This window comes from Corythoichthys intestinalis, chromosome 17 (genome assembly GCF_030265065.1).
Source record: "Corythoichthys intestinalis isolate RoL2023-P3 chromosome 17, ASM3026506v1, whole genome shotgun sequence".
Classification (NCBI taxonomy): Eukaryota; Metazoa; Chordata; class Actinopteri; order Syngnathiformes; family Syngnathidae; genus Corythoichthys; species Corythoichthys intestinalis.
The window spans coordinates 37810315-37825003 of NC_080411.1; the positions used below are offsets into that span (position 1 = coordinate 37810315).

A 14689-nucleotide genomic window follows, 5' to 3' on the forward strand; every position below is an offset into this window, starting at 1 on the left:
AGGTTTTTTTATGGGTTCCAGCCCATTTAGCGATCTTCGGAAATGAAATGGCCGATATGGCGGCAAAATGGGCTCTCAAACGAGAAATTCAAGTTAAAGTCATCCCTGGAGTTTATGAGTGGAAGGTTAAAATTAAGGCATATGTGACAGCTCTCTGGCAAAAAAAATATGGGAGAGTGACACCAGGGGGCGTCATTACTTTTCTATTAATCCATCTGCTCCGGTGTATACCGGTAAAGAAAGTATGCCGTTATATTAACGCGTGTTAGATTGGGTCACTGTGGACTAGCGTGGAATCTAGCCAAGATGGGTAAGCATCCTGATGGAAAGTGTGAGCACTGCAAACAACATCAAACGGTGAAACATGTACTGATGGAGTGTCCGCAGTACAGTGGACAGACACGGGAGTTTTTTTTTTTTTTTTTTTTTTTTAAAGTAGTCCGTTGCCGCAAAGCGCTGTGACTATGAACGATTTGTTGTGGCCCGCAAAGGGACAGGATGGAGTATTAAGAGCTTTGGCGGACTTCGTAGTTGCCTCCGGGCTGAACTGGACATAGAGGTCATTACGTGATCTGGCCGCATTGGGTAAGGCAGCAATGTGCCAGTAGGCATCGAGTCTGCCGGAAATCAACGGAAGAAGAAGATATGAACGGAAGTTTAACAGAATACAAAAACAATCTAGCTTGTCCTCTTGCTTGCTTCATTAACAAAGTAGGGAATGTATTTTGCCCGTGTGATTACTTTGTGCGTGTGCGCAGGGCTTTTTAATTGTTCTTGTTAAAATACGATCATTAAGTTATCTAACTTTCTTGCTAACGTGTCTGTCGACTTGGGTTGAGATGTGCACCCAAACGAAAGCGGCTGCCCGCATGGTCAACATTCCGCAGGCAGACATCGATCCCTCCGGTGTATTTAAATACGTTCTCATCAGAGTCCACAGCAAAGAGAAAGGAGATGACACGGAAGTAGATATTGTTCGTGGATACGGCTGGGCTGAGTTCCACGGTAAGCACTGCGAATGTGTAACATTTAACAATCAAAAGAAATACTTGGGTATTTAAATGTATCACTTTTAGACGTGAGAGGGTGGCAGAATGACTGCCACCCTCCCACTTCAAATGGATTGGACGTCGATCGCCGTCAATAGTAGTCAATGAGTTAATGGCAAGTCCTGAACTTTTATAAGGCGTGTTTAAAGTACTGTTTGTTAGGGTGTGCCTTTGTTTGTGTTTTTCTGCAAATATACTGTGTACATGTAAATAGTATGAGTAATTAAATAATTACACCTGGCTACCAGCGACAGTGCCACAGAGGAATACACGTTACCATCACAAGGTGGCAGCAAAGACCACAAATAGAACATAATATTAAGTTGAACATGCGCCACCATCCATAGTTTTTCATCGCATGAGTAAGCAGCACTTAGTATCTATCATAACCAAAATGATACATACTGGAGGGAAAAAAATACTCTATCATTTCTAAAACTACTACAGCCAATCGAGTACTACAGAAACACAGAAACTTAGATTTTTGAGGATAGCCACAACATAAGACCTACTTCTAGGGGCGCTGCCAGGGATTTTGGGCCCCATGAAAAGATAGCACTTTGGGCCCCACCACCAGTGCCGACACCCACACGCACGCACGCACACACACACACACACACACACCCATTTAGAGTATCAAGTACGTAATTTCCTGCATTCTGGTGAATCTTTACACACTAATTTGTGCATTTTCTGCATTAATTTAAGATGAAAATATATTTAAGTAAACATACAGTGTATAGAGCAATAATGAATAGACTGATATCATCTATAAGAAATGTACTGAAGGCCATCTTTTACAATCTAAATTTTTTTTTTTTTTTTTTTTTTTTGGAAATATTCTCAAAGCAAATACCATAATGAATGACTTACAATAAATGTTTTGTTTGAACTTAACTATACTACAGTTACAGTATACATTACAGTATACAACTGTTTTAATATGAAGAAATTGCTAAGGATTTGCCTGCTGTACAGATTAAATGTAAGCTAAAAGTGGAGCAAAAACTAGCTTGCAAACAATTACAGTATTTCATTATGGAGTAGGCTTAGCCTCACCTGGAAATTTGCGATCTTCACTATAGACCCTACCCACGTGACGTCACAACTCCGCTCTCCTGAATGGTACCGCCCAATTGTCCGTCAAAACATAGTGTTAACCTGTTACGGCTACGTACATTCCTCCTATTTACGGCGTGTTTTTCTGCTCCTTAACATTAATAATCAAAATGGTGAAGGCGTGTGTGGCTGTTGGTTGCACTAACAGAGAAGATGGAAGGAGAGACTTGAAGTTTTACCGTATTCCGAGGGATCCAAAGAGCAGAGCGAAATGGACGGCTGCAATTCGACGTGAAAACTGGGCACCAAAAAATCACCACAGACTATGCAGTAGTCATTTTATATCCGGTAAGATGCATTTAAGATATACTTAGAGGGTTTTGGGCTGACAAATAACCACAATTAAGACCATTGCTAGGCTAATCGCCGACAACATACACGTATGTATGTAGTGAGAGTGCTATCGCTAAACCATATAAACATTAAAAGCCTTAACTCCATTGACAAACGACATGAAATACATTAGACTTGACAGTGGATGTTAGCAATAACAAGATTTTGAATTGAAAATTTCGTAACTCACCTTTCCAAGCACAAGATAGATTCCTGCCGAATTTTCGTGGACGAGGACCTGTTTCACCCAACCAGCAACGAAGTATTTATAAGCCTCCAAGCTCTTGAAGTTTTTCAAATTTTTGTGAGAATAGGCTGATTTTGTGTGGACAAGATAATTGTAAATATCAGCGTAGCAGATGTCAGGCAGACAGGGCGAAGACAGTGGGTCGAAAAACATCGATTTGGGCATCAAATATGGATCTGGCGACTGTATAGAACGAAGCTTTTCCACATAACGCCTTTTATGCAACACATCCAGTGAGTTTACGGCATCAGAAAGCACCGGGTCTTCCATGGTTTTGTGACGTCGGTGGGTAGGGTATATAGACCCTACCCACCGATGCCACAAAACCACGTGCTCGCTGTATGGTTCCGCCCACTTGTCCGTCATTTTGTCTCTGTATTAGCATTGGTTTCAATTGATCGAGGAATTTAAAATTCATTTCATGGAAGACCCGGTGCTTTCTGATGCCGTAAACTCACTGGATGTGTTGCATAAAAGGCGTTATGTGGAAAAGCTTCGTTCTATACAGTCGCCAGATCCATATTTGATGCCTAAATCGATGATTTTTGACCGGCTGCCTTCGCCGTCTCTGCCTGACCCTGATATTTACAACTATCTTGTCCACACAAAATCAGCCTATTCTCACAAAAGTTTGAAAAACTTTAAGAGCTTGGAGGCTTATAAATGCTACGTTGCTGGTTGGGTGAAACAGGTCCTCGCACACGAAAATTCGGCAGGAATCTTGTGCTCGGAAGGTGAGTTACGAAATTTTCAATTCAAAATCTTTTGTTCTTGCTAACATCCACTGTCAAGTCTAATGTATTTCATGTCATTTGTCAATGGAGCTAGGGCTTTTAATGTTTATATGGTTTAGCCATAGCACTCTCACTACATACATACGTGTATGTTGTCGGCGATTAGCCTAGCAATGATCTTAATTGTGGTTGTCAGCCCAAAACCCTCTAAATATATATTAAATGCATCTTACCAGATATAAAATGACTACTACATAATCTGTGGTAATCGTTTGGAGCCCAGTTTTCTCGTCGAATTGCAGCAGCCCATCTCGCTCTTTCCTCTCCGTGTCTCTCGGAATCCGGTAGAACTTCAAGTCTCTCCGTCTATCTTCTCTGTTATTGCAACCGACCGCCACACACGCCTTCACCATTTTGATTATTAATGTTAACGAGCAGAAAAACACGCCGTAAATAGGAGGAATGTACATAGCCGTAACAGGTCAACACGATGTGTTGACGGACAAGTGGGCGGCACCAGTCAGGAGAGCGGAGTTGTGACGTCACGTGGGTAGGGTCTATAGGCTACAGCTCCGAAGTGAGGTCCCTTGTTAACAAACTAAATTCAATTGATGACAAACTAAATTCAATAAATTCTTGACAAAATGGATTCAAGCCGATTTTAAAAAAGAAAATTTCCACACAAACTTTCAACATCTGTAGGATACCAAAAAATGGTGTCATTATTAGAAATTCATGTTTTTGAATTGGTGCATGTCGCTCATTGAGGCTGGGAAAATTTTCCGTATTTCTTACGGAGTGAGCTGGGACCTCGTTTTGGAGCTAAGATAAAAGGTTAATTTTCAGCACTACACTGACACAAGACACCAACCTTCCTTTGTGAAGTACTTTGTCACATCCTGTTGGCCTTTTCTACCCATCTCCTGTTTTGCTTTCTTTTCTTTCCTCTTTTGAAAACCCGATTTTTGTTTTGAAAACATTTCTGCAGGACTGCGCTGCGGGCACTTTGAGTCATTGAGTGGTGTAAAAGTAAATGAGCACCGCGATGCTCCCGGTCTGATCGAAGGAAGGGCGGACCAAACCATTAAATGAAAATTTGGAGCGAGGGGCCTGGCAATAAATATGCTCTCTGGGTGCTTACTTTTTGCCAAAAACAAAACAAGAAAACGAAACCCTTTGTTTTATTCCTATTAAAATTATGATTAATATTTAAATTTGCAAACGATTACCTAATGTTCCAATTTTCTTTGTGGGCCCTTAGAATCAGTCTCACTTTTCACCCCTATACGGCGCCCCTGCCTACTTCCACAATATTCACCTTGTCTGTTACAGGGACTTAAAGCCCCTTTCACACACTCCGAAACACAGGGAATATCGCGGGATTTAACCATGCAGCAGTTGTCTGGGAAAACAGTTTCCCGGGTTAACTGACACGGAGATTGCGCGGACATTTCATGGGTTGCGTCTTAGTATAATGTCCGGAACTTTCCCGAGAAGCGGTGTGCGTGAAAGCAGGCCTTAAAATTCCCGGGTCACAGCACGATAGATGATGACGTAAATATCATGGCGGGCCGATCGTCACTTCCTCCCTCTTCGCAGTAAGACGAAAAGCTGTAAACAAATATCGCATTTATCAACATAGCAAGCTGAAAATAGCTAAATGAAAGTGAAAATATAACAAAATTAAATTGCGATCGTTGAGCCAAGGAAGAAAGTCAGTCGTCCATCTTTGGAAATGTGTGGTTTATTTTTGTTGCCGATGTAAGGGTCCACTACTGCGGAAACAAGGTTGTACTTCAAAGCAGAAATCAACTGAGGGAAGGCGGAAAGGCACAATGGGTCCGTGACAGTAGGTCGACGGGGATCAATAAAATACTAACGTAAGTGGCCCTTCTCTTGGATCGCCTGGACTTAAATTAGACGTAAGATCTTAAATTAGAAGTAAGATCTTAAGCCCGAACCCAACCCGAATTTCGGGCCAGGTCGGGCTCAAAATGTCAATTACTGCATTCGGGGTTCTCTCTTGCTAACTTTTACGTATACTAAAACGATGTATGGATGTTAAACTAAGGAATACTTGTTATAAAATATATAATTTGGATAGGAAATGGAAAGCGCTGTATCTTAATTGCAAACAGGAGCCGCAGTTGCCTGGTACACCAGACTCACCGCTGTTCCAGCTATAGAGTCTGGCGACCGTTCGGCGGATCAAATTCCCAGGGCGGCGCAAGCCACAGCAAACGGACAGCAGAGTGGACCAATCAGCGAGGGGCAGACGTGCTGTTGATAAAGTGACAAGAAACTCAAGCACGAGGGAATAAACATACGAGGAGAATGGAGAACGGAGACGTTTATCCAGCATGGCTAGCGCGAGACAGACTGTTGGTTTTAGCGACTTGATGTGTTTTTGGTCATTTAAAACTGAATTTACCGCAGATTGGAACATATTCTCAGCTCTCCTTTTCGCCATCTGTGTTGTTGTGGTGATGACTTCCATCGCGCAAGAGTGACATTGCTCGTTAAGAACACGTCACGCAAATAAACAAATCTGATTGCACGGATGATTTCGTTCTGGCTCGAGAGGCAAATAAGGAGATGGGTCCCAGAGTCTTCTCATAGTGTTTGAAAAATACAGGGGGAATCATCTGGCGGTGCCAGGCAAGAGCCGCAGAGCCAGAGCATGCCATGTACTTTTTTTTTTTTTAATCTTCCCCTCTGCGAGCCTGCAAAACCGCATCTATTACATATTTTTGACCTGGTATTTCGATTTGGAGCAGCGAGTAGTTAAAAAACAAACGAAAGCCGGGGAAATTGAAAAGACAAACACGCACCGGTAAGGGTGGTGTGTGTGGAAAGGCTTGAAATTGTATGAGTGTAACAAAGGTGCCGCTTTGCTCTCATAAGTGAAATATATTGAACAAACTTTTCCAGCGTTATTTCACTGTGTAAACACATTTATAATGATCATAAAAATATGTAGACTATTTCAACACTAAGAAAACTTGCAATTTTTTCCTGCCAACTGAGAATTCGTTACAAAAGACAGGCTTTAATTTGTTATCATTATGCACAGGCATCGTCACAAATGTGATCACACAAAAAGCAACCAGTTCGTTTTCCCAAGCAGCAAGCAGTGCTTGCTTTCGGGCTCGGGCCTACAAATAAATATAAAATTTCGTGGGGTTTTCGGACTCGGGCCTGCAATTTGCCGGGCCGGCTCGGGCTTTAATACCCGCGGACCTGGGTCGGGTCGGGCTGGATTTTTTAGGCCCGGTCTTACCTCTAGCTAAAATACACCCTTGATGAGCTTGAATCGGCTGCTGTAACGACATCTGTAACGCTCCCTCCGGAACAAAACATGATTTGACCAACATTGTGACAGCCGATGCCAACTGAAAATTACGTAATGTTCGGGTTGTAAAATCGCACCAGCAGCCCTCCACGCACAGAGAGTGCCAGTGGGCAACACGGGACACGTCTGTGAAAGTGTCCAACCCGTGTCAGTAAATCCCATGTCACTTTATATGGGAATTTCCCTTGATATGTGTGTGAAAAGGGATTTAGTGTCACTTCTCTTTTGTTCCTCAAGTAGCTGGCAGCACTTGTGTTTACGACCATTTCATTATTTTTGAACATACAGTATCTTAATAATTATTGAAATTGGAACGTCGCATGACTCTGAAAATCAAGCTATCAAAATAAACCTACTCGTAATTGTTTTGTATTAGTATCACCACCTATTCACAGCTTTGATTTTAATGACACAAACAAATGAAGTATCCAGATGTATTATTTTTCTTACAACTCAATCCCATAAAATTGTTGTTCTCTGTAGCGGATATCTACGATAAGGTTTCCGAGGAGCTGGAAAGAGATGGACTCCTAGACTGCGAGTGCGTCGGAGGGGGAAGAATACAACATGATGACCAAGCTAAGAAAATCCGTGTTTACGGCTATTCTATGGTAGGTTTTCAGTTTCACGAAAGCACAAACACAATCTCATGCAACCAATAGTCTCGTTAATTACCAAGTGTAATCAGGGACTATATATTTTTTCTGCTCTACCTTTCAGGGGTTTGGGAGAGCTAACCACGCAATCGCCACTGAGAAACTAAAGGTTCGCTATCCAGACTATGAGGTGACCTGGGATAATGAAGGATACTAAAATGAATTGCAACCAATAGGATTGACATTCTTCGACTGAGTTACATGTTAACACCATCATCTTAGGACATTTCAATTATTAGCTTTTTGGCGGCACAATTACATCCCACGACTACTTCTCCACTGTATGTCACCATTAATAAAAATGAAGTCATTTCTCTCAGGTGGTACATTGCTTAAGTTGTGAGCACCTCACATTTCAGAAATTAGAGTTTAGAAATCCAGGCATTGGCCTGTGTGGGTCTTGCATGTTAAACCTGTGCCTGTTTTGCCAGGCTACTGTGGTTTCCACCCACATTGTATTAGAATTAAATTCTTCAGTTAACCAATCATGTAAATTCTCCTTGAATGTAAATGTGAGCGCCAGTGGTTGTTTGTCGATGTGTACCATGTGATTACAATGGCAACCACTCAAGGCTGCACCCTGCTTATTTCAACACAGCCTTGACTTTACCAAGGTTTAAATTTGAAAATAGACCTCTACCTATTGTATTGGACATTTGAGTACATGTTGATTAAAATGGACACGTCATGTAAAATATGTTTCTTATTGTTGAATCTGTACTGAAAGTAGTACCGTTCTGATTTTACAAATACTGTACACAGTACACCATCATCTGGGTTATAAGACAAGTAAAAGAGGAAGTTCAGAATTTTTTAACATTTGGCATAATTTTCGAGTTAGCGGGGGTTTAATTAGTCGGTGGAGTTTGTTTCAACAAATTCCGTGTAGTTTGTTAGTTGCTAGTTGCAAGGCTCTGGAGTGGCTAAGCTAGTGCGAGTCAGTGGTGCTTGCTAACATGCCAATAAAAAAACAATATACTGTATGCACGCATGAAAATCGCCGATGACCCATGCAATCAATAGCGTTGTGTTGGCTGCTTTCCAGATAAAGTTATTTAAACGTACCATGGCATGTGAATTAATTGTAGTATTAACAGCAACATTTGTAATCCAGCAGCTCTGCAGGGAACATGCCATCTTTGCAAGCAGAGTGGGTTGATATCACATTGTTTTTTTTTCACCGCTGATTTCTTTTGGTTGGAATGAAAGGGACTCCCCATCCCACAAATCAATCCCCCTGACGCATTATACTGTTTACTCTTTGACCACAACATGGCTTTGTTTGAACAGTTACGTTGGTAAATATAGTTTTTTTTATTGGCGTGCTAGCAAGCACCATTGACTCGCGCTAGCTTAGCCACGCCGGAGCCCTGCAACTAACAAATAACTAACAAACTGCACCGAATTTGTTAAAATCAACTCCACCAACTAATTAAAAGCCCGCTAACTCAAAAATTAAGCTAAATGTATAAAATAAAATAAAAAAATAATAATCTGAACCAACTCTTTACTTGTAATTAGTTTTAATTTATTTCACATAACAAAATGATGACATTTCTTATGATTGGATTTCACTCCTTTTTAGTGAGGTATTTGATACTATTCATAGACACCCAAGTATTTTTATTGTAGGTGTAGCATGTACTTATTGACTGGCTTACCTTACAAGCACCTTCTCTGTAATGCTGGAAAGACTGCAGTTGTACATGTAATGCAACGAAGTGTTGTTGTTTTTTTTCTTCACACAGACATGGCCTTATTCAACTTGCCTGACTGACAGGTTGTCAACAATTTAAATGTGACCTGTACTGGGAAGTGGCTGCCACCTCCCTTTTTCTTTCTTGTTTTTATTACTTTGTATTCCGTGCCAAAATTTTATTTGAGAACAAAGTTAGGCACTGATGCCTGAGTGAAGTTGAAAAACAAGGGTCTAGTCCATAATCCAACTACAGTGGTATGAAAAAGTATCTGAACCTTTTGGAATTCCTCACATTTCTACATAAAATCACCATCAAGTGTGATCGATCTTTATCAAAATCACACAGACAAAAAAATACAGTGTTTGCTTTAACTAAAACCTCCCAAACATTTATAGGTTTTCATATTTTAATGAGGATAGCATGCAAGCAATGACAAAAGGGGGAAAATATTAGAGTTGTGCATCGGCACTGCCCTCACGATTCGATTCGATTACGATTCGGAGGGCCACGATTCGATTCGATTTGATTCAGAGGGCCACGATTCAATTCTGTTCGATTCGGCAATGCATCACGATGCATTAAAGCCTGGGATGCATTAAAATGCTAAAGCAAAGCACATTTTTCATGAATCATGAGGCAACACAAGCGGTCAGACATTAAACAACTTTTTATAGGCTCTTGTGTCATTCCTGGTTGTAGTCAAATGAAAATAGTAATATATATAAAAATAAAAAATAAAAACATCACAGCATTTAATTAGTGCTTTGAATGAGGCCAGGGCTTTCTTTTCTTTTTTTTTTTTTTTTTTACACACAGTAGCCTTTCATTTTTTACACACCGCATAAGTTTGGTCAAGTTTCCCACCAACCTCATAGAAGCCAAAATGTCTCCATATGCCTGCTTTCAATGTCTTTGGTGCGTCAATAATCTTTCGCGCTCCCTCTTTCTCCGCTTCAGCCATTGTTGTTATGTCTTATCTCTGCTTTCTCGATTGCCACTGCGCAAATGCGCATGTCTGCGACGTTACTCCCGTGAGGAAGCAGATTTGGGTTCCTCGTCCCCCCTGCATTGCTTGTACAGTAGCTCCCTCTACAGGTAAACATGAGAATAATAATACAAATGGGGAAACCAAATCCATTGCATCACCGGAAGATTTATGAACGGACTTATATATTTTAATTAGGGCTGTCAAACGATTAAAATTTTTAATCAAGTTAATTACGGCTTAAAAATTAATTAATCGTAATTAATCGCAATTCAAACCATCTATAAAATATGCCATATTTTTCTGTGAATTATATATATATTCTGTAAAATAAATTGTTGGAATGGAAAGATAAGACACAAGATGGATATATACATTCAACATACGGTACATAAGGACTGTAGTGGGCATTTCACTCTACTGTCATTTAAATTTGTCTATGCTGTCCTCACTCCGAAGCGTCTACTTTTTGCCTTAATAATCAGACTTTTCCTTTTTCATCTGATTTATTAATAAAATGGCCTCAAACCATTGTCCTCTTTAGACCGTTTACTTAAAACTACAAAAAAAAAGTAAACAAGCATTGCATTAGCAACAACGTTAGCTTAGCACGCTATACAGGTTGACTAAACATAAACAAAAAGCGTCTCATACAAAAAATATAACATTTCGCTTATTAACATAACATTTACATTCTTTACAACAACCATACTTACGGACAAATCTTTTCCAAGGATCATATAAGCACAACAGAGACGTCGTGCAGCCATAGTGAACTGGCAAGAAAAAAAATAAACCATGTCGCAAAGCGACCACAAGAGTTCGCTGTTAGACAGCACAAAACGCCTTGCTGTAAAACTTAGCAAAAGGCAGAATACTGTCTGAGAGGAACATGTGCGTTAATTGCGTCAAATATTTTAACGTGATTAATTAAAAAAATTAATTACCGCGCGTTAACGCGTTAATTTTGACAGCCCTAATTTTAATATGTGCTAAATCGATTCGGCTTGTTGCCCGCATCGAATTGCATCGTCCGTGGCCCGCATCGGGATGCATCGCCGCATCGATTATTGTTGACACCAGTAGAAAATATGTAAGTGAACCCTTTGCCTAAGGAGACATAAAGAGCAATTGAAACCAATTTTACCATACATTTTAAGTCAGGTGTGTGCCCAATCACTGATGAGTGGTTTAAAGCTGCCCTTGCCACTATGAAACACACGCACCTGATAAGAAATATCTTGATGAGAAGCATTGTCTGATTTGCATCATGGCTCGGTGAAAAGAGCTGTCTGAAAACCTGCGATCAAGGATTGTTGATTTATATAAAGCTGGGAAAGAATACAAAACCATCTCTAAAAGTCTGATTGTTTATCAATCGACAGTCAGAGAAGTTGTCTACAAATGGAGAGAGTTTGGCACTGTTGCTTTTCTCCCAAGAAGTGGCCGTCCACGAAAGGTGACGCCAGGAATTCAGCGCAGAATACTCAGAGAGGTAAAAAAGAACCCTAGTGTTATGGTGGCTGGAGGATGTGACCCAAAAGCTCAGCAGTGAGAAGTCGGTTATCAGAAACAGCCCGAGGGCGTGTTTATTGAACACCAAAAAGGGGGAAAAAACAGTAGGAAGTGGTGGCCTAGTGTATTTCCTGGCAGTGCTGGAAAGGCTGAGATGGCTTTGAGTTGCTGCGAAGAAAAGGGATATCAATAAGTCAAAGTTTGGTCGATTGAGTGGCCTGTGAGTGGCCATGTGAGGTGAGGTGAAGTTCTGGCATTGAATGACGTGCAGACCGGTCTTTTGTAGTGGCAGGCTGTTGATTGTGAAGTGGAGGCAGGTGTGGAAATTGATGACAGATGTGCACAGCAGACAAGGGGGAGGAGGATGTGAATGTGAGGGTGAGTGAGTCGTAACACCTAGAGTTTCTGCTAAAGACTTACAGAAATCACAGTCCAATATTTCTGTGCACACATCAACTATATGTGAAACTATGGCCAAGAATGGTGTTAATGTGAGGACTCCATGGAGGAAGCCATTGCTTCTAAAAAAAAACAAAAAAACAATGTTGCTCGTTTAATGTTTGCTAAAAGGCACTTGGACACTCCACAGACATTTTCGCAAAATATTTTGTGGACTAATGAAACCAAAGTTTAATTGTTTGGGAGTAACACGCAACGTCAACGTGTGAAGGAAAACTGGAACAGTTCACCAACATCAACACCTCATCTCCACCGTGAAGCATGGTGGAGGGAGCATCATGATTTGGGGATGTTTTGCTAACTCAGGGCCTGGACAACTTGCAATCAATAATGGAAGAATGTGTTCAAAAGTTTATCAGGATGTTTTGCAAGAAAACCGGAGACCGTCTGTCAGACAGTTGAAGGTCAAAAGAGGATGGATGCTGCAACAAGACAATGATCCAAAACACAGAAGTAAATCAACTTCAGAATGGTTTCAGAAGAACAAAATACACGTTCGGGAGTGGCCAAGTCAAAGTCCAGACTTGAACCCCATTGAGATGCTGTGGCATGACCTAAAGACAGCGATTCATGCCAGACATCCCAGGAATCTGACTGAACTACAGCAGTTTTGTATAGAAGAATGAGCCAAGATTAGTCCTGATCGATGTGCCAGACTGATTTGCAGCTACAGGAAACGTCTGGTTGAAGTTATTGCTGCCAAAGGGGGGGGCACCAAATATTAAATGTGATGGTTCACTTAATTATTTCTCCCCCTTCTATCATTATTTGTATACTATTCTCATTAAAATTTGAAAACCTATAAATATTTGGATGTTTTAGTTAAAGCAGACAGTTTTTTCATCATTGTGATTTTGACAACGATCAGATCACATTTGATGGTGAGTTTATGAAGAAATGTGAGAAAGTCCCAAATGTTCAGATACTTTTTCATACCACTGTATTTGATACTATTCATAGGCACCCAAGTATTTTTATTGTAGGTGTAGCATGTGCTTATTGACTCTTATCTTGCATGTACTTTCTCAGTTATGCTGGAAATACAAAGACTGCAGTTGTACATGTAATGCAACAAAGTGTTTTTTTGTTCACATAGACGTAACCTTATTTAATTTGCCTGACTGACAGGTTGTCAACAATTTAAATGTGAACTGTACTGTGGTGAAAGTTTCTGCTAACTCCCATTTTGTTCCTGTTTTTATCCGTGCCAAAATTTTATTTGAAAACAAACTTAGGCACCGATGCCTGAGTGAAGTTGAAAAACGAGGGTCTAGCCCATAACCAAACTGCACCCACCACCCTTATTGGTGATCCTTCAGTGAGTTGAGGAGGGGTACTGGACATTTATGTGACACGACACTTAATTAACATGATTTGACGTCAGTAATTACCGGAAGAAACGTATTAGATGTAAAATGGTTTGAATAAAACAGGTCGTAATGGTGTGGAATAAAAACACTTGTTACCAGTGTATGTGACTGTATGTAAATTACGGTTGTGAGTTGTGACAGTATATGGATATGGTGATGCATCAAGATACTGTGTATCCTAATCAGTTATTGATACGCTCCTGCCAAGAATTTATATATAATTTAAAAATATATAACTTTTTAATAAAAGAACCAACAGGGTGCTACCGAAATTTTCCACTAGACCAGAAATTTTCACTAATACTGTCTATGTTAACTCATTGGCTGCCATTGATGTCGCTAGACGTCCAATTCATTTTGACTAGGAGGGGCAAATTAACTCAAATGTGAACATTCAAAGGCAGTTTAAATGAATTGGACTTGTATCGTTGTCAAAATCAGGCAATTAGTTACTAAAGACACTCATTTTCTTACAAGAATGTTGCTACAATACTGCGTTGCTGTATTTATTGACAGAAATGTTGCATTGAATTATCCTCATACTCTGTAAGGAAGACAAAGGTTTTTACAATGGCGTGGGAAGTGGGGGTCTGAGGGTGCTGCAGCAGCTCCTAGTCTTGGGGAGGAAAAAAATTGGGGGTAGATTCTTTTTTGTTGTTGTTAAAAAAATAAATATATTGAAATAATAGCGTATTTAACTTAAGGGATTAAATATATACGTTGAAAAAGTTTTTGTTGTCGTTGTTAATAACACCACCTGACACCTTGCTGGCTACCGGATCACGTTGAATAAGGCGCTATTGGAACGGAGAAGTAAACTGAGGACAGAGGAGGAGTTAATATCGCAATTAAACAAATTAGTTATTTATTCTTTACCAAAAAAAGGCGAAATTTTCTAAGATTCAATTTAAGGTTGAAAATGAAGATGACTGCCCTTTGTTGTTTTCATACAGGGAAGACATGCTTGCATTGTAGCCATATTATTGTTTGTGGTTGCTGTTGAGATGCTGCCACGCTGTTGGATATTCGTGTGCAATTTATTTCAGTGTTGTGAAAGGGGGTGTTAAACCAAGGATTATTGGCCCTTTTAGTTTTCCAAATGTGTTCATGTTTAATTGCGCCGTCTAGCTGCATTATAGTCTATTTGCGTTATGATACACAGGCGCTTTT

At 40.3% G+C, this 14689-nt stretch overlaps 1 protein-coding gene across 1 annotated transcript; it reads left to right on the plus strand.

The window, feature by feature from the left end:
• Positions 1 to 618: 618 nt before the first annotated feature.
• Positions 619 to 8862, plus strand: phpt1 (phosphohistidine phosphatase 1). Its single transcript, XM_057819958.1, has 3 exons — positions 619 to 1005; positions 7318 to 7445; positions 7555 to 8862. Exons 1-3 carry the CDS (start codon positions 840 to 842, stop codon positions 7645 to 7647), a joined length of 387 nt encoding a protein of 128 aa, XP_057675941.1. The 5' UTR covers positions 619 to 839; the 3' UTR covers positions 7648 to 8862.
• The last annotated feature ends 5827 nt before the right edge of the window (positions 8863 to 14689 follow it).